At 47.7% G+C, this 19,143-nt stretch overlaps 1 protein-coding gene across 2 annotated transcripts; it reads right to left on the bottom strand.

Moving 5' to 3' along the window:
* Window positions 1-207: 207 nt before the first annotated feature.
* Window positions 208-19,120, bottom strand: iqgap3 (IQ motif containing GTPase activating protein 3). 2 transcript variants are annotated; one of them, XM_080897099.1, is made up of 38 exons: window positions 18,935-19,120; window positions 17,291-17,378; window positions 17,063-17,219; window positions 16,881-16,958; window positions 16,723-16,799; window positions 16,574-16,641; window positions 16,287-16,400; window positions 16,010-16,188; window positions 15,842-15,923; window positions 15,595-15,758; window positions 15,431-15,518; window positions 15,179-15,342; window positions 11,820-11,980; window positions 11,623-11,738; window positions 11,340-11,503; window positions 11,098-11,188; window positions 10,584-10,751; window positions 10,374-10,516; window positions 10,089-10,259; window positions 9,926-10,009; window positions 9,758-9,829; window positions 7,651-7,720; window positions 7,356-7,564; window positions 7,054-7,206; window positions 6,634-6,797; window positions 6,335-6,559; window positions 6,111-6,251; window positions 5,954-6,038; window positions 5,288-5,520; window positions 5,078-5,210; window positions 4,863-4,965; window positions 4,659-4,788; window positions 4,457-4,544; window positions 2,381-2,593; window positions 2,065-2,225; window positions 1,303-1,428; window positions 1,119-1,227; window positions 208-1,034 (listed from the first exon to the last, which is right to left on the bottom strand). In XM_080897099.1, exons 1-38 carry the CDS (start codon window positions 18,960-18,962, stop codon window positions 921-923), a joined length of 4,914 nt encoding a protein of 1,637 aa, XP_080753225.1. In that variant the 5' UTR covers window positions 18,963-19,120; the 3' UTR covers window positions 208-920. The 2 variants fall into 2 exon arrangements, with proteins under 2 accessions (XP_080753225.1, XP_080753226.1); XM_080897100.1 differs by having other exon boundaries at window positions 15,842-15,920.
* Between the last annotated feature and the right edge of the window lie 23 nt (window positions 19,121-19,143).

Below are 19,143 nucleotides of genomic sequence, written 5' to 3'. Positions count from 1 at the left end.
TAAAAGAACCTACGTACCTGGGCCCGCCTACTATCCTCGGAAACGTAAAATGATTGGCTAGAATCCAAAGTGTATGACATCTCAGGAAAAAAAAAAAAAAAAAAAAAAAAAGAAGCAACATTCAGCTTGTTCGTGGCCATCATCAGTTTTTACACGCACTCGCACTCTTAGTCTTTTAACTTTTAAATTAAAAATAGAAATAATGACTGAAATGTTCATGTTTATTTATTGTAGCAAAGACAAAAGAAAAAGGAAATGACAGGAAATATTTACAGGCATTGATCAGCTGGTATTGATTGGTCACAGCTCAGTGCAGCTAAACATTACAACCAGACATCAGTGACCAATGCGCCACTACGGAGTCCTGAAAGGGTCAAACCTTTCAAAAATAAGACAGCTTAGTGTGGTTTGAATCCTGAGAAACAAACCAAGATAGGATAAAAACACTGATGTGTCACTCCTCCAAATTAAACTGAAACACACGTTCCCATACAAAGAGAGACACTGAGGTAAGATGCCTCACTCTGCACCACATCCAAATACTGTAGTGAGATATTAAAACAGGTGTAGCGAGAGGATGTCCCATTAAAGTGTTAGAGAGGGAGACAGACGACTCCCTCTGTTTGATTAGTATCATATAAACATGCATAAAAATATCACGTGAAATAAAAAAAGAATCACTTTAGTTAAATTTTACAGACATAAAAACAAAGACAGCGCTGCAGACAGAGCACTAACTCAGTGATTACAGCACAGACAGGAGTGTATGAAGACATCCCACTGAGCGAGATATAAAGTCAGTCAAATTTAGTGAGATTCATCCTGATCATTTGGTATAAAACGCCGTTCAGTTTCCTGTTTATAGACAGGAGTGTGGGACGAGGCCTCGCCGCAGAAGCCGAGTATGAGTGCCGCTCCTCTCACTTCTTGAAGAACTTCTTGTTGAGGAGGAAGATGAGGAGGTTCACATTGACTTTGGCCTTACTGAACATCTTCATCACAGCCACGCCCTCATACTGCAGCTGCAGCAGGTCCTAACACACACACACACACACACGTTAAACTCGTATCACCTGGTTTATGTGGCCCGGTTCGACGTGGTCCGGCCTCGGTCCTACCTGGTATTTGAGCAGGAACTCCTCCATCTCCACGCCGAGGAATCGAGCTTTTACTTTGAAACTTCCTCTCTCAGGCCCGGCAGCAATCTCAAACATGACGTTCTTAAACCTGGAAACAGAGAGATCGTGAGCACGCGTCCTCACCGCGTGTCATACGTGTGCCGGCTGTGTGTTCTGCGCTCACTGCGTGACTGGCAGGTCTTCGATCTCCAGCAGAACGCCCTTCTCGTGCAGCCGGGTGGCACTGTAGCTCAGAGCAGGAAGCTTGTTCCTCCCTTTGCCGTCTGCCGCCTTCTGATTGGTCGATTTGCTGCAAGAACAAGCCAATCAGTGATGGACCTTACTGACAGGCCTATCGCCTCACTGACAGCCTCGTGACGTGCACCTTCAGGACACACGCGGTCTAAGCACCTCTTTCCTGTTTCAGGAGCCGTTGGTGGATATTTAAGATCAGCTGATGGCAGGTCAGCGTGGATGCCGGCTCAGCTCGTGACGCCAACGCTCTTGGTGATGTTTGAACTTTTCATGCAAACATTCAGCTCGTACTTCAGCGAGCTTCTCCTCACTCAGATTTTGAACGCACGGTTTATAGCTCTAGTATTCTGGCGCCTCTGATAGAGCTTCCTGTACCCGGGGCTCGTGGTCAACCTCGGCTCACCTGTTCCCGAATTACTTTGTTGTACTTTAGTTTATCCCTTGTGTTGTTGATTGTGTGACAAATGTTTGTTCGTCCCGCCCCACCGCCTCACAGCTCTCGAGGTGAAAACGCCTGGTTCACACCACAGTGGTGTGATGTCACCACAGCCCCGCCCCATTACTGTTCATTGCTGCGGTACTTCTAAACATTTGGCGCCGCCACGTCCGAGAACAGAAAGTTATATCTGATGCTAATGGCCTGAGATGAAAAATGCTAGGTCGTTACCCAAAAACACCTGCTTGTGCATACCTGGCGGTGAGGTTGTCCAGACAGGAAGTGATGTAATGCCTGTAATAGTCCACCTGCTCACTGTGGAAGCTGCTCTTAGCCTGTAGGCTGCTGAGAGTCTGATGGAGCTTCAGGAGCTCCGCCCCTCGGCGCTGGCGGTGGAGACGTTGCTGACGGATGTCCTGGTGGGGAAACGTGCAGTGACATCATAGTCAGGGACGTTTTCAAAAACATGCAGGCAAAAAGAACAAAAAAACCGCAAACAAAACCAGAAACATGCCAGGATGTAGCGAAGGAGGACGCTGGAATAGGAGGAGATGGAGGCAGGTCTCGTTACCTTGGCGATCATCTGCAGGATCTGGTTCTCGCTGTCTGGCGGTTTCAGGGTGCCGAGTCCCTCCAGACGACGAAGACTCCTCAGGATCTTCCTCTTCTTCTCCTCCAGGCTCAGGTTGCCATTGGCGACCAGCGACTGGTTCCGCTTCATCTTCTCAGGAGTCCGAGCATCCTGCTGGGCGCGGCGCTGCATCAGCCAATCGTGACACACTTCCTGTTTGAAGAGATCAGATGACATCATTAGAGATGGGCCGATCCGATATTACGTATCCGTGTCGGTCCGATACGGACCTAAAATACTGGATCGGATATCAGAGAGAAATAAAAAATGAAATCCGATCCATTAAATATCACAAAAGCACCTCACAAAACTTGCGACATGGCGTAACTTGGCTCATAACCGTAGCACGTCAGAGCAGTGTGCGTCACATGATATAGCGCTGTGGCGTGCGAGACCTTTCGGCGGTCTGGTTGAAAGAGGAAACCAGCGGCTGAACAACAGCAGCACGTTTAAGCTTGATCAGCTGTTGTTAGAATGTATTTAATATTACTTTCTACTCCAGGATCTTTTTCTACAGCTGATGGCTGTAACTGTGCAGGGGCGGATCTAGCAAAGTTTAGCCAGGGGGGCCGATAGGGCATGAACAGGGAAAAGGGGCACAAAGACAGACTTTTCTTTCTCATTGTCATGTCTAGCTTTTAATAAATAATTATCTGAATCTTACACCCAACGTTTTAATCTGATGTAAAATATATAGAAGTCCATTACTGTATATAGTAACTATAGTAAGTCTAATATACTCTAGTAAGCTATAGTACTTTTTCCCTTTGGGAAGATACCATCTGTGCAGTCTGCAGTTCTGTTGAAGAAAGATGTTGAATCTATTTAATTATTCTTGAAAAATAATTTATTTCTGTGCATTTTTTATTTTATTTTATGTTTTTTTACACGTGCATTAAATTTAGGTTGATTGCGTCGTTTAAGCATCATGAGGTGGAGGGTGGGGGGTGGTTCTAGAGCAGGGCGATATGACCAAAAATATTTATCACGATATACATTTGAAAATCTGCGATAACGATATAACTGACGATATAATTGATGCGAGACAAAATACTTTACAACTCCACAACTTTATTAGTGCAAAAAACAAAAAACAAAAAAAAAAAACGTCAAAGTATTTTCACTTAAACAAGCAGCTGTTTTTTATCTGCATTAAAGTTATCTAAACATTTAACAGTGCAAACTGACAGTTTAACCAAAAGGCATATCCTCAGCATAACCATGTATAACATCCACAACACTTAAAAAGAGGTTATACACACACAGCACGGTAACATTATGTTGAAGCACAGTACGTATCACTCCGCGAGGCTCCGCCTACGACAGCCGTAATGCTCCGACAATCCATCAAGCGGTGCGGCTTCGTAGCTTAGCAAAGTCGTACTGAAACATCTGACAGATTTTCGAGCGCCGTGCACATAAAATCGTTTCGAGGTCAGTAAACACAACCAGAGTTCATACATAAGGCACACGGGATTATAAGGGGCTCTGTCGACTTTCAGACAAATCAAAGGATGATTTTAAGTGCGCCGTATTTTCCAAACAACGCGGTAATAACGACGGCCCGCTAGCATGCGCTACCAAAAATAGTGCTTTGTTGTGTATCTGACGGACGAAAGCTAAACCAGTTCCACACCAGTGAAGCTGCAGCGTTTTTACAAACCAGTTCTGGTTCATTGTTTCATTCAACGATCCGCTTTCACTCTTCTCGTTCTGCGTCGCCGCCATGTGCGCATGTAAACAAAGGCACTGTGCATGCGCGTTTTACCCATATTCTATCGCCATGTTTCATTTTCTTATCGTTGCCCAACATTACACCGGTATCACCGTGAACGGTATGATATGATAATAAAAAAACGTTTTATTGATTATAAAATACACTATCGGATTCATATCGGTATCGACAGATATCAAAATTTATGATATCGGTCATGAAAAAGTGGTATCGTGCCATCTCTAGACATCAAGACTGCAGCGGGTGCCAGTCACCAACCAACCTATTAGTGCGAGTTTTACCTGGTCGCGTGACGGTGTCGTCCTCAGGATGTCACGCAGAGAGTCACCTGACTGCGTCCTGATGACATCGATGATCAGCTGCTTGGTGCTGGGAAAAACAAAACAAATGTTTTCTGTGAACACCGGGTTCTTCTTTAATGTTCAGGTAAACAAACTGACAGACACTGAGCAGGTGAGGCTAATGGCTTAGAGGCGGGGTTACCTGAGCAGAAGTCCTCTGGGGTCCGGTGTGTTGTTGGCGTCGTCGAAGATGTCAAACTTGTTGGTCAGGGTCAGAGAGACCTCCATCTTGCTACTCTGAGAGTCTGATCCTGGATCAGCCGCGGACTCACCTGAAGGACAGAAAACAGTCAGACTCTGACCGGCTCAGACCGGATGGCAACAGCAGAGCATCGGTTGGCTGTACCGATGAGTTCCTGCAGGCCGGGAACCGGACCGAGATCCTTCAGAATCAGGCCGAGGGGGTCTGAGGGGTCCGGGCACAAAACCTCCTGATGCTCCAGCAGCAGCTGCAGAGAGACATGTGAGAGGTTCACGGGTTTATGTAGACCAGGTACAGGTGCGCATGCACCTGTACCTGGTCTAAAGATGACGATACAGCTGGAGGCGGAGCTTCCTGACCTTGTGTGTGTTGAGCAGCTCGCTCACAGAGATGTAGATCACGGGTCTGTTCACGATCAGCAGCTCCGAGTACTCATCCATGCTGAATCTGTCCTCCGGTTCAGGAACGTCGCAGACGGACTGCAGGAACCTCCTGAGACACACAACACCGTCAGGAGAACCTCCACCTCCCCGACACCTCAGAACGGAGCAAGGTCACCTGAAACCCACCTGAACCTGCTGTGGGTCTGGCTGATGTACTGGTTCAGGGCTCTGATGTGGTAGCCACCTCCATGGAAGTGTTTGTTGGCAGCGGCATGCTGCAACACGCGGGCAATGGAGCCCAAGATGTGGCGCTGTTCGGGCTGCAGAGCAGAGCCGGCCGAACGGTCCACCACGTCGAAGCCGTCCGGGGCCACGATGGCCGGGTTCATGTAGCGGTAGTAGACCAGGTTACCGACGATCTGCGGGGAGTAGGGCAGACTCGGCGTTATTGGTTCAATTCAGGTCACGGCGTCAGAGCCACGTGGTTCTGACTTCAAGACCCGCCGCCGTACAGAGACTAAGCTTCACGTCAAGCGACCAATCAAATCTCAGCTCCGACCTGCGAGCTGTGATTTCTGTAGACCTCCAAATCTGCTGATCACACATCCATCATGAGTCTGAGCTCACCTGAGCACAGCAGGAGCAGAAATTCACGTGAAACACAGCCCACCTTCATCACCTGCAGCACAGGTGTCCAACTCCAGGCCTGGAGTCCTGCAGGCTTTAGATGCATCCTTGATCCAACACAGCTGCTTTAAATGACTAAATGACCTCCTCTACATGTCTTGAATTCTCCAGAGGCCTGGTAATGAACTAATCGTGTGATTCAGGTGTGTTGATCTGTGTTCTCACCTTGTAGAGCTCGTCCTCACCGGCTTCAGGAAACTTTGCCTTCAGGGCGTCTCTGAGGACCTTGGCGGTGTAACGCAGACCATACCTGCAACAACACAGAACCGTTTAGCAAAGAAGAGACTGGTGACGCGAGGTGCAGCAGCAGGCAGACACGTACGGCAGCTTGTGGAGGCTGGCGGTGATGGCTTTGAGGACTCTGTCCGTCAGGTTCTTCAGGTTGATGATGGAGATGTCGATGCGTCTCTGGACTTCAGGCTGAGCCAGAGCGTCTTCGGGAGAAACCTCATAGGGCAGCGAGCTGGTGAGACAGGTGAGACGCACAATAGAAGTGAGACGCGCAACGCAGGAGAGACGCGCAACGCAGGAGAGACGCGCTCTGACCTCTTGTGTCCGGTCTGCGTCTCGGTCTGGTTGATCCAGGTCTTGTAGACGTCCACGGGGTCGGTCCTGATGCTGAGCGTGCGGTCCTGCAGGACGTCCTGTAGAGCTGGACCCAGCACCTCGCGCAGGGCGTTTTGACCACGAGCATGGCGGTAGAAGTTTACCAACATCCTGATGACGGTGGGGTTTCCTGTGATCACATCCTGGGGCTGCTCCACCTTCAGCCTGACATCACACACACAGGTAAGCAGTGACAACACGTTACTGCTCAGACACAGGTGCAGTGACATCATCGTTACCTGATCTCATAGCGGAGCGCTTCTGTGAAGAGCTGCAGCAGCAGAAAGGCCTCGCGGCGGTCGGAGCCATAGTTAAACAGACTGAACACCACCATCTCCATGAAGGAGGTGGAGCGACTCTGAGGCATCAGGAAGATCAGCTGAGCCAGGTACAGGGGCAGTGTCTGACACACACACACACACACACACACACACACACACACACACACACACACACACACACACAATAACTGGCCAGCTGCAGATATAATGTATCGTCTGTTCCACTTGCAGTTGCACAATATCACCACCAGGTGGAGCCCCTGCCTTGTTGGTGAAGCAGAGATGACTGCACGAATCAGGCAGGTACAGTAATGTGATGCCATGGACCTGCTCAGGTCAGCTTGAGGTGAGCGAGCGGCGGGCAGGTGTGCCTTTTACCTGCAGCAGGTAGAAGAGGTGCTGGTAGGCCTCCAGTCTCTCCCTCCTGTCTCGGCTCAGAGCCTTCAGGCCTTTACTCCTCTCCACATCCATCATGTCTGACAGCTGCTCCTTGTTCTTCTTCGTTAGTTTCTTACAGTGAGACACCACTTCCTGTTCACAGACGGCGCTTTGTTAACGAGGACAACAAGGAGCCAATCAGTGTGTGTGTGTGTGTGTGTGTGTGTGTGTGTGTGTGTGTGTGTGTGTGTGTGTGTGTGTGTGTGTGTGTGTGTCGATGAGCTGAGGTGGCGGGGCCGTACCTGCAGCGTAGCACGGTTGCGGACCAGCAGCCCGATCTTCAGGTCCATCAGGTCCAGGTCGGCCTCCAGCTGTCGGTTGAAGCGAATGCTTCTCACCACCTCCTCCCTCAGACGCAGCAGCTCCGCCTCCTCTCTGATGTCACCATCCCCGAGGTCGAGGAGGTGAACGAACTTCCTGACCACAGATAGAGGGGGAGTGGCCGAGTGCACTAAAACAGGTGAGGGGGAAGAGGTCTTATTAATGAGTCATCGATGACACGGCAGCTTGACCAATCAGAGGCATCTGTGAACTCACCAAGCATCCTGTACTGCTCGCGAGCTCGGTTAGCTCTGAAGAAGGCCTGGATCTTTACGACGGCGCCCACCTGTGGACACAAACCGTTACTGTGGAAACAGGAGATTTTGTCTGACTGGCTGACGCAGTTGTACACACCGTCCTACGTATTGCATCAGGACCCCACAGGTGGATCTTGATGAGATGCTGAGAGTATCTGAGTCCACGAGTCATGTGAGAGTGACATCAGCAAAACTCACGTTACTATAAACTAGAATGTAGTAACCATCCTGAATATTGATCACAAGTTGTTCACACCCATCATCTCTAAGAGACTAGAAACAATATTACCTGGGTTAATACATAATGATCGAACAGAAACAGGACAACATCAGAAAGGTTTGGCACATAACGAGGCAGGTCGATAAACAAAAATTAGACCTTAGTGTTAAGTTTAGATGCTAAGAAGGCGTTTCAGTGAGGTGGTCCTTTTTATATAAGGTGCTTGAGAATTTTGGTTTTGATAAATCCGTAATTGATATTATTTCAGGGCTATACAATAATCCAACAGCTAAAATCAAAATCAATGGAGACCTCGCTGAACCATTTATATTGGAAGGCGGGACACGACAGGGCTGCAGTATTTCACCACTGCTTTTTGCTTTGTTTGCTTTGTTTGTTGTCGGAAGGTTGCCGGTTCGAGCCCCGGCTCGGACAGTCTCGGTCGTTGTGTCCTTGGGCAAGACACTTTACCCGTTGCCTACTGGTGGTGGTCAGAGGGCCCGGTGGCGCCAGTGTCCGGCAGCCTCGCCTCTGTCAGTGCGCCCCAGGGTGGCTGTGGCTACAATGTAGCTGCCATCACCAGTGTGTGAATGTGTGTGAATGGGTGGATGACTGGATATGTAAAGCGCTTTGGGGTCCTTAGGGACTAGTAAAGCGCTATATAAATACAGGCCATTTACCATTTACCATTTGTTTGTAGAACCATTAAGTCAGTGGATCAGGCAGAGACAGGATATAACTGGAGAAAGAACAGCAGGAGGGGAACAGAAATCAGCACTATTTGCCGACAACTTACTATTAACGATATCCTATCCCTCACAGGCACTCCCCCAAACCATGGAAATGTTATCAGAGTATAAGGTTAAGTATTAACTTTAAACTATGAACCACCAGTCGAAATTAAGAATCGCTATAAATGGAAGTGAGATGCAGACAGAATTAGGTACCTATGGGTGGTAATACATCGTGACCTCACCAAAATGTTCAATGCCAACTACGCCCCGCTAAACGAACCTATACAATCAGACAAAGATGGAATACCATACACTCCAGGATCGAATCAGATTAAATATTCTTCCCCGACTGCTGTATTTGTTTCAGTCTTTACCGATTACTAATACCACAAACTGTGTGGTGGATACGATGTTCTCAAAACACATCTGGAACGGTTAAATATAAACGCCCCAACTAAAGAAAGAAAACGGAGGTCGTGGGCTTCCCTGTCTACGAGAATATTACTGCACAGCTAAGACCACTGATATAAAGATGTTGAAGGAACAATAGTTAAAGGAAAACCAGTTACAGCTTTAATATCGGACAAAGTTACAGAATAAAATACACATGGCAGATGCACCCAAATAATGACATCTGCTCTGAAAGAAGTAATCAGAATCTGCAGTTTGGAAAATGCCTCCAAGGTTTTAAGATTGTGTGCATATGATTCAGATTTTACCCCGAATCAGTACGATAATAGATTCAAGAGGATTTCAAAAGGTATAAAGGTATATGCCAAAGCTTTGAATTCTTAAGGAGAAACATGATTTAGGCTGAGATGACTTCTTTAGATATCTACAGGTCAGAAATGATTTTGATCAAAACTTAAAATCATGGTTCATTTTTATGAACCATGATTTTCTTTACGTTGAAGCCCTGAGTTGAATTCCCATTTCAATATTAAGATGCTGACTTACCTACCCGTGTGTTTCTTTCGTTCTCTTTTTTCTCTTTGTTTTTTTTCTCTTTTCAATTACAAGTTTAAAAAAGCAAAGACTGTAAAAAGTCAAACTACTGTTATGTTCGACTGCTTTCTCAATAAAACAGACAACGTTAACAAAAAACAACTCACGTTACGTCTGAAGAAACTCAGCCGAGCGCAATATCGTCTCCTCGCCAACCACATCCTCGCAAACGCCTGGATCTGTTCACACAAGCGGACGACGTGAATAACGCTCATCAGGTGAGCTGCACCTGCTAATCTAATCTCAGTCACATGATTAGGAACAGCAGCTGTTACCTTGACGACAGCTCTCCAGTTCATGTAGAGGAACTGCAGGCGCCGTCTGTAGACCCTCTGCTCGACGAACCTCCTCCAGTGAGACTGAACAGAGCAGAGCACACCTGTGACACACCTGTAGCTTCCAGACGAGCCTCAGCTCTCCAAGGGGGCTCACGCTCACCTGGATGACAACGACGGCGGCCATCTGATTCATCAGGAAGTGACGTCGTGCCGTCATCCGCCATCTGATCAGGAAGCCTCGACAGAGCGCCTGCAGGCGAACGACGAGGGCCTCGCTGTTCCGCCACAGCACGCCGCGACTGTACTGGGCCGAAACGCTGCTGACCACTTCCTGCAGGGGGGGAAAGTGGCACAGCGAGCTTGTAGCCAATCAAACTTTCCAAGCACAGAAACACTGTTCTGGTTTGACAAGGAAGTGAGCAGGTAAGCCTCAGGTGTGTCTCACCTGTATGTCGTGGCGATCCAAGAAGACGCTGTTGTGCACGAAGCCGGGGGGCCGCTCCCAGCTGCCCTCCAGTCTGCTCAGGTGGAAGAAATGAACGGAGCCGTCCTGCAGGCGGACTCGAACCCACTGACTGCGGTTATCTCCTGAACACACACACACGTGATTCTCTGTGTGTGTGTGTGTGTGTGTGTGTGTGTGTGTGTGTCTCACCTGTGCGTGTGCGGCGTGCCATCAGGGCGCTCAGCTCTCTCTGATATTCTGCAGCACAGTCAGGTAGAACTCCGTGAAGCTCCGCCTCCGGCAGAGACAGCACCCGCAGCGTCTGCTTCGCCCTGTTCTCCTTTACGGCCTGATTCACCGCGGCAACGGACAGACACACTGACGGACACACAACCAATAATCAACACACGGATCAATAATGAACACGCTGACGGGAAGTTCTGTCCGTTAGTCGTTTCTTCTTGTGCAACTCGGAGCGATGTTCACACCTGTCTCCCAGCACACCTTCAGTGATGTCACTGCTGACAGCTAACAGGTAAGATGAAGACGTTTCGCTCTCACAACCTTCCTCCGTCTGACACAAAGCGCCGCAGGTGCGTCGCAATGATCACGAATATCATCAAACACAAACGATGGCGGTCCAGCCTCTGATCGTTTCTAACCCACATGCTTAAAAACTGAACAGGTGTGGTTACTTGTGCAGGTAAATGAATCTGTGACTCACACTTTAGAGCTCTCTGACTCTGCTGATTGGCCATCCTCACGGCCTCCTGGATATCAGCCAACCACAGCTCGGCTCCCGGGTCTCTGCTCACCTGGTTGGACAGGAGGGGGACCTGTGACTGAAAGTTTAAACCTCACCTGGATTCTACCTCCAGAGGGTCATGATAAAGACTAAAGTCACAGTTCTGAGGGGCTGTTGAGGTGATGGCTCGGTTACCTGTGCAGTTACACCTGAGCAGTTACCTGAGCTTTGATCTGCCTGGCTTGGCTCAGCAGGGTCAGGTACTTGCAGGCATTGGCAGGTGAAACCTCGTCCACGCCACAGGAGGGCAGCAACAGGGCGGAGATAAGCCGCTGAGGGTCTCCGCTCATCACGGCCTTGTTTATTAGGCCGACAGCCAGGAGCTCTGAGGGTCACAGGGGTCAGAGGTCGCAGTGTCAGCTCAACAGAATTCAAAGAAGTTAATGTTTGTTGTTTATAATGACATCATTGTGTGTTTGTAACGATGTCATCGCGTTGTCGTACGCTGTTGTTCGTCCTGCGCCGAGCCGTTCACAGCGGCGATTCCTTCCTGCAGCTGGTTCCAGGTAAGCAGGTCTCGGCCCACCTGTTGTTTCACACCAGCCAGAGTCTCAAAGTACCTGTACGACAGTGACATCATCAACAGGGACGTCATTATCAACAGTGACATCATCAGCAGGTAAATGGGTAAGAGGCGGTACCTGTCGAGCAGGGCGGGCTCTACATCGGAGAGCCCTGCAGACGAACTGACCAATGAGGAGCTGAACTGCTGTAGGTGTCCCGCCTCCAGACCCTGATTGATGAGAACAACGGCTGACAGCATCTCCACGGCAACAAAGAGCTCCTCCTCCTGCAGCTCTCCCTGGAGGAGACAACAGGAAGTGCCAGCTGAATGACAGTGACGCCAGGGGCGGAGCTAGAGGAATTTTCTTAGGGTGGCAAAATCAAGGCTCCCCCCCCCCCCCCAAACACACATGCAGGTGGTCAAAGGAGCTTGCAAAGAAAAGCGTCTGGACTTCTCTAAGTTACTTGAAGACGTTTCACCTCTCATCCGAGAAGCTTCTTCAGTTCAGAACTGACATTATGTCATTATATAAACTGAAGAAGCTTCTTCAGTTTATATAATGACATAATGTCAATGAAGCTTCTTCAGTTCTGAACTGAAGAAGCTTCTTCAGTTTATATAATGACATAATGTCAATGAAGCTTCTTCAGTTCTGAACTGAAGAAGCTTCTTCAGTTCTGAACTGAAGAAGCTTCTTCAGTTTATATAATGACATAATGTCAATGAAGCTTCTTCAGTTTATATAATGACATAATGTCAATGAAGCTTCTTCAGTTTATATAATGACATAATGTCAATGAAGCTTCTTCAGTTCAGAACTGAAGAAGCTTCTCGGATGAGAGGTGAAACGTCTTCAAGTAACTTAAAGAAGTCCAGACGCTTTTCTTTGCAAGCTCCTTTGACCACGATGACTGAGAACCTTCACAGACACACATGCAGGTGGTTACATATGGTTAAAATGATTCAAATGCAGTAAGTATACACGTTTTTCATAGAAATATAGTCCATAACTTAATTATTTTCTGTAGCCCCCATAATTAAACACTTTAGTGACATAAAACATGTGATGTTATGTACTGTATAGCCTGGATAATAAATAAAGATGTAACGCTGTAAGTATATGATCCAGAAAGCTACACCACATGGGGCGGTTCATTTACCAACACAAGTCTAACTTAAGTTTCACTGTTTATTGTTAGAAAAAAAGGTAAAATCGTTACAGCTTAAATTACACAAAATGTCAGAAATCTGCACTGTCATGCACAAAAATCTAAACCTAATTTTTCATGATTTGTTGGATTAACCCTCTGAGGCCCAAAATATAACCGGTCATTTTTGACTTCTTTTGATTTTACGTTTGTATTTCACCTTCAAATTGTGCCATTTTATTTTTTCCCCTCTTTGTTTGGTATCATTCTTTTCAGCTTGACCTCACGTGTCTGAATTTAGTTGTTTTTTCATTGACATACTGTGTTAACACAACTGATCTGAAATCACACAAACTTCAAATCCTAGTAGTATCTTTTTTACTGTAAACAAAAAAACAGACATGTTGAGTAAATTATTCTTATAACTTGAAATGTAAATATAAATTGTACATTTTATAAACATATGCCACTATTTATCTAAAAAAATGCAGCCAATACACCTGCCGTTTTTTTTTATTTTTATTTTGTACAACCATTTAAAAATATTACTAAAACTAAAATCAGGTGTCGCAATAAGATGCCCCACAAATTATGTGTGACAGTGAAAAGAAATTGTTTGTCCACCACAAGACAGGAGAACAGCACAGGGATAAACCTGCAGGCCTGACAACAGGAGGTGTATCACTCCGCTGGTTTTCTACTTGGTGACAGTGCTGGGTCATATCATACCGTTCACGGTGATACCGGTGTAATGTTGGGCAACGATAAGAAAATGAGCACTATTTTTGGTAGCGCATGCTAGCGGGCCGTCGTTATTACCACGTTGTTTGGAAAATACGGCGCACTTAAAATCAATCCTTTGATTTGTCTGAAAGTCGACAGAGCCCCTTATAATCCCGTGTGCCTTATGTATGAACTCTGGTTGTGTTTACTGACCTCGAAACGATTTTATGTGCACGGCGCTCGAAAATCTGTCAGATGTTTCAGTACGACTTTGCTAAGCTACGAAGCCGCACCGCTTGATGGATTGTCGGAGCGTTACGGCTGTCGTAGGCGGAGCGATACGTACTGTGCTTCAACATAATATTACCGTATTAACTAAAAGTAAGTAAAATTTATTTATATAGCACATTTCACAGATAAAAATCACAAAGTGCTTTACAATAAGATCAGACATACAAGTTAAAATTAATTAAAAGCCCGTTTGTATAAAAATGTCTTCAGCTGCTTTTTAAAGGAGTCAGAGTCTAGACAGCGTAAAGACAACGGCAGGGTACTGTGTGTGTATGACCTCTTTTTAAGTGTTGTGGATGTTATACATGGTGATGCTGAGGATATGTCGGCCAGTTTCCACTGGAAATGCCTTTTGGTTAAACTGTCAGCGAGGAGTTTGCATTTGCACTGTTAAATGTTTATATAACTTTAATGCACATAAACAGCTGCTTGTTTAAGTGAAGATAGATTGATGGTTTTTTTGCACTAATAAAGTTGTGGAGTTGTAAAGTATTTTGTCTTGCATCAATTATATCGTCAGTCATATCGTTATCGCAGATTTTCAAATGTATATCGTGATAAATATTTTTGGTCATATCGCCCTGCACTAGTTGGTGACAGTGTTTACATTGCAATGTGCCTTTGTGACATTAATTGGTCGACATGGTACATTTTTCCACCAATAGGAAAGAGGCTCCCCCCCCCTTTCTTTACCATTTTCGTGTTGTCCTTAGAAAACATTTTTTGTTTTTAAACACAAAAAACGTGACGACAGTATTTAGAAATATATATGGCTCATATATATTTTTTTCATAACTCTGGATTTACTGGCCTGTAATTAAAATTAAAAACTTTGAAGTCCAAACTTCAACACGGGCTGAAAGACTCAGCGTGGCTGCAGCTTATTGCGGTGTCATCTTAAATCAGTCGTTTGATTTGGAGGTGCAGCGTGTGCGTGGACCCCAGAGGGTTAATAACTCTCACCTTCCTTCCATTTCCACAGTGTAACATCCACCCACCTGTGTGAAATCTGAAATTCCCATGGTGTTGTTCAAAATGTGCTCTGGCACAATCATAAGCATCGCTTGCTACTGAATACAAGGAAAAAGCCGGTCCTGCTATGGGCTGAACCATTTGTTACTGGTGCAGGGGGGGACACTATGCAATATATTCAGTTTTAGCATTTATATTCACTGTTGACTGTAACTATGCTCAAACTGTTAATGCTGTCTTATTTTAATAAACAACACTGTCACATGCAAAACTAGGGTGGCACTTGCCACCCGATGCCACCCTTCTAGATCCACCCCTGAGTGACGCTGTCACTCATCTCCAGGTAAACCCGGTGTTGCACCTGTGCCGTCTGCCTCTGCAGCAGCTGCAGCTCTCGGTGATAAAATGTCGCCGCAAACGGAAACACTTCAGGCAGCTGGAGGTCAGAGGTCATCAGGCAGCTGACTGTGCGTCTGGGGTCATTTCCACGCAATGCCGCATTAACGCTCTGGAGGGCCGCCACCACTGAAACACACAAACACACACACATACTGAGGCGAGGTCAGAGGTCAAAAGGTGAGCCTGGTTCGGGCGCGGGAAGAAAATGGCGTACTGTTTCGCGTGCTCTGAGCTTCCTGGTTGGCAGCGGTGACGCCTTCCTGCAGCTCTTCATGCTCCAGAGGATCCACAGAGCCCTGATTCTGGGGTCAGAGGTCACAGAGAGGTCAGAGGTCACTGAGGTCAGAAAGAGGTCAGGGGCCGCACTTGTTAGTTTACCTGGGCCTTCTGCTGGCGGTCTGCGGTAAGCTGATCCAGGTACCAGGGCCCATTGTCAGTACGGAGGCCCCTGAGGGCCAAACACGGCAGCTGGAGTGCCGACAGCAAAGCAAGCTCGTTGGCGACATCCAGAGCCTCGTCGACCTGCTCCACCGCTGCCCGCACTGACGCCCACAGTGACATAATCGTTAGGTCATCAATACCAGCATTAATGCCATCAGAACAGGGGGAGGGGCTTATTTCTCACCATTGACGGCACTGATGTGGTCCTGGATCTCCCTCTGAGTCAGATACTCCTCGTACATGTCTTTGTCCTCTGCCACAGCCTGCTGACACACACGCACGAACACACACGTCAACAGTCTGCTCACCTGACTGGACGGACACAAATCTCTTTAACCAATCAATGTCTTACCCCGCCGGCGGCCCGTTCAGCCTTCCTCCTCCTCGCTCGTTGCAGAATCTCCTGGTAGACGCTCATCAACGCCTCCTGCAGGTCAGTGAGGAGAGCAGCGGGGTTCCTCAGAGCCACCGCCGTCACACCCACATCCCCTTGGTCCACGGCCTCATTAATGGCTACCACCGCCGCGTGGACTGTTGGCAGAATGCAGGGTCAGTACCCCCAGCAGCCAATCAGTCTGTTCCTATCCTGTAGCTCCATCCGCTATCAGCCAATCAGAGTCTGGTCCTACCTGCAGCCTCGTCCACTGACAGCTCATTGGCCAGGATTCCTCCGATCTTGTTGAAGGCGGGCATCTGGATCCCGTATTTGTCGAGCTCCAGCTTCATGTTGTTGATCTCTTCCTCTGAACAAAGTTACAGGTCAGCAAAATTGACCGTGATTGGTCCAACACCCAGTACTGTAGCACCCACCCCCCGGGTGTCAAAGCCCCTTCCAAACCTTCCCAGCACCAACTTCTGTGAAAGTACACTAAAGCCAAACTAATCCCAAATTATTAGTTACCTATGTGGCGTTTACCTGTGAACTTGACCTTTCCATACAGGTCGTGAATCTGTGGGGCCAAACCGAGTCTGTACAGGTACAGGCTGCAGAGAGACGTGAGCACAGGTGAGCACAAGTGAGAGGCGGCACAGAGGATAGGTGATCAGACGAGCAACGAGGCGTACCTGAGCGCGTGGATGCAGTACACCGCTCTCGGCATGTTCTTCTTGTCGTACACGTCGGTCGTTTCAGGATGGAAGATCTGGAAACAACAACAGGTGATCAGCCCAGCTTCAAACCAATCGGCTAATCGATACTATGATCCGTCGATGTGTTCACTGACCGCCGGCAGCCCAAGTGCCGTCATGGCGTTTCTCCAGTGGTTGATGTTGTCAGTGTGGCGGAACTGAAGACCGACAGCCTGCAGGGATCAATACAGAGCTGATCATCGAGTTGATCAATAACCCCGCCCCCCAAAGAGCGGTAGACCGGATCAGACTGGTTCTAGCTGGTGTGTGTCGTGACCTGGTATCGCAGCTGCTCCGGGTCGTAGATCTTCTTCTGAGGAACAGTGCTCGGAGCGAAGCGATGACCCAGTTTGGCGAGAATAACGCCGTTCCTCAGCGCCTCCTCCAGCTCTGTGGGAGCAGGAAGCTCCTCCCCCAGACATGCCTCCATCCACCTGAAGAAGAAACTGGTTCTGTTAACAAAAGTGAGCAAACACTTAAGGTGCTCCTGGTCCAGGTCACTGACCTCTTGGCCTCCTCCAGCCTGCACAGGTACTGATAGGCCACATTCTGGATCCTCTGTTCGTCCATCTGCTCGGCGGTCAGACGCTCATCTGCAACACGCCAGGAAACATGACATCACACCCGTGTCACTCCTTTAACCGCAGATCAATATTGTGCTCTCAGTTTGTTTAGATGACGCTGAGCCCGTTTCTAACACTACATCAGATCAAACTGTTGATTACAAAAGGTCGACTGTGTTCGTCTGAAGTGGGAGAAGCGTTTCACCCTCATCAGCTGACCAACGACAGGCCATGGGGTCAGTTCCGGGACCAATATTAAAGATATCACCTGATGATGATGGTGGTGAAACATTTCTCCCTCTGAAAACGCTTCAGATGAACAGAAGCAACTTTTCCTTACCTGGATGATCGATCATCTTTATCAATGAATGTGATCAGCACCAAGTTACAGACAAAAACACTGAGTCACGTCATTAAAACCAGCTGCACTCCTGATGCTTCCCTCACACCTGAAAAAAATTCCAGCTCAAAAATAGTCTTCTCACAGGAAGTGTGGAATATTCAGCTTCCTGCCATCATCAGTTTACAGTCCCGTAGGTGATGAAGGTCTGCCGTGTTTCGAGGTCTGGAGCTCTTTGGGGTGAGCTCGGGCTGATGATGATGGAGGACGTGACGCACGTTTGATCCACAATCTTTGAATCGGTCTGAAGCAGCTGAAGCTTCCTCACACGTTACAAACGCGTCTTCATCCAGATGCAGGCTGATGTTCCCGGGAACCATCTTCATCACTTTAAGAAGTTTTATTGAAACTGATGACAGCAGGCTGCTGAGGACCTTTGACCTGGAATCTTCTTCAGGTAAGTCTGACATGGTCTGGTGGGAGGTAAACCAGTGAGCTCAGAAAGCAGTAATAATATTTGACGTAAACTCCGAGTCTTACAAAGGCTGCTTGACTCTGATCCCAATCACAGAGGAGCCACAAGGGACCGTCCTCTCATATTATAAAGTTACAAACATAAGAAATTGCTCTAATATTCACAAACGCTCGGTTATAAATATCCAGAACATTACAGAGGTGAAAGATATACGATTGACATTTAACCCGTGAAACTTTATTGCACATTGCTTCACTGGTTCGGCGCGTTGCTCTTATTGTCTTGAAGTGACTGTAAACACGTCATTTCATTAAAGTCTTGCAAACTTTGGTTTGTTTTTTCACACAGAAAAACTGCAGCACGTGGGGCTACGGGTCTTTTTTTTTCCCAAACCTATGACATCATCACGCCGTAAACTAACCAGACCGAGAATGCCTCCTCCACAGGTTGTTTCACACCAGCGGTGTCCACCTGTGCAGGTGAACCAGAACACCGCATGCGGGAAAACGCCCTTAGATCTTAGACTGAGACCCGGATCATAAGGAGTCCACCTGGACAAGTGTCCATCGATCACCTGACCTGTGACAGGTGACTCACCTGTGGTGGTTTTAATGCTGTAGCTGATCGGTACAGCTGCAAGCAGCAGCACTGAGGTCAGCTCCTTTGAATTAACCCCACAGACGCAGAAAATCACGGAGTGTGACACCGAGTTAATTACATATGAATCTGATTGACGCTGCGGTCATTCCGGACTCTCTGACCGACACTCACAGTGGCCGTTCGCGGCTAAATCCGCCATGTTGTCCCCCCTCTCGGTCTCCCGGGTCTGTGTCGGGTCGTTGCGGGTGTCTCGGTGTCCCGGTCCGGGTCCTCTCGGTGCCCGAATGTGTCCCAAAGTCTCGGTTAAAAACACAGAAACCGCAGCGGAGCTCCAACCGTCCTCCGACTGTTTCCTGCCTGGAGTTTCAAAGCTCCCGCCG

This window comes from Rhamphochromis sp. 'chilingali' (genome assembly GCF_963969265.1).
Source record: "Rhamphochromis sp. 'chilingali' genome assembly, chromosome: 11".
Taxonomy (NCBI): Eukaryota; Metazoa; Chordata; class Actinopteri; order Cichliformes; family Cichlidae; genus Rhamphochromis; species Rhamphochromis sp. 'chilingali'.
The sequence above is the reverse complement of the archived record's forward strand: the minus strand, read 5'-3'. Positions and strand labels throughout refer to the sequence as shown.

Excerpts from the sequence above, each read along its gene's own strand:
- iqgap3 (XM_080897099.1), bottom strand. The coding sequence starts at position 18,962 with ATGGCGGATTTAGCCGCGAACGGCCACT. Across the intron at positions 17,220-17,290 it reads AGGCTGGAGGAGGCCAAGAG|GTGGATGGAGGCATGTCTGG; the intron begins GTCAGTGACCTG and ends TTTCTTCTTCAG. Across the intron at positions 6,798-7,053 it reads ACCTCTTCTACCTGCTGCAG|ACACTGCCCCTGTACCTGGC; the intron begins GTAAAAGGCACA and ends TGTGTGTGTCAG.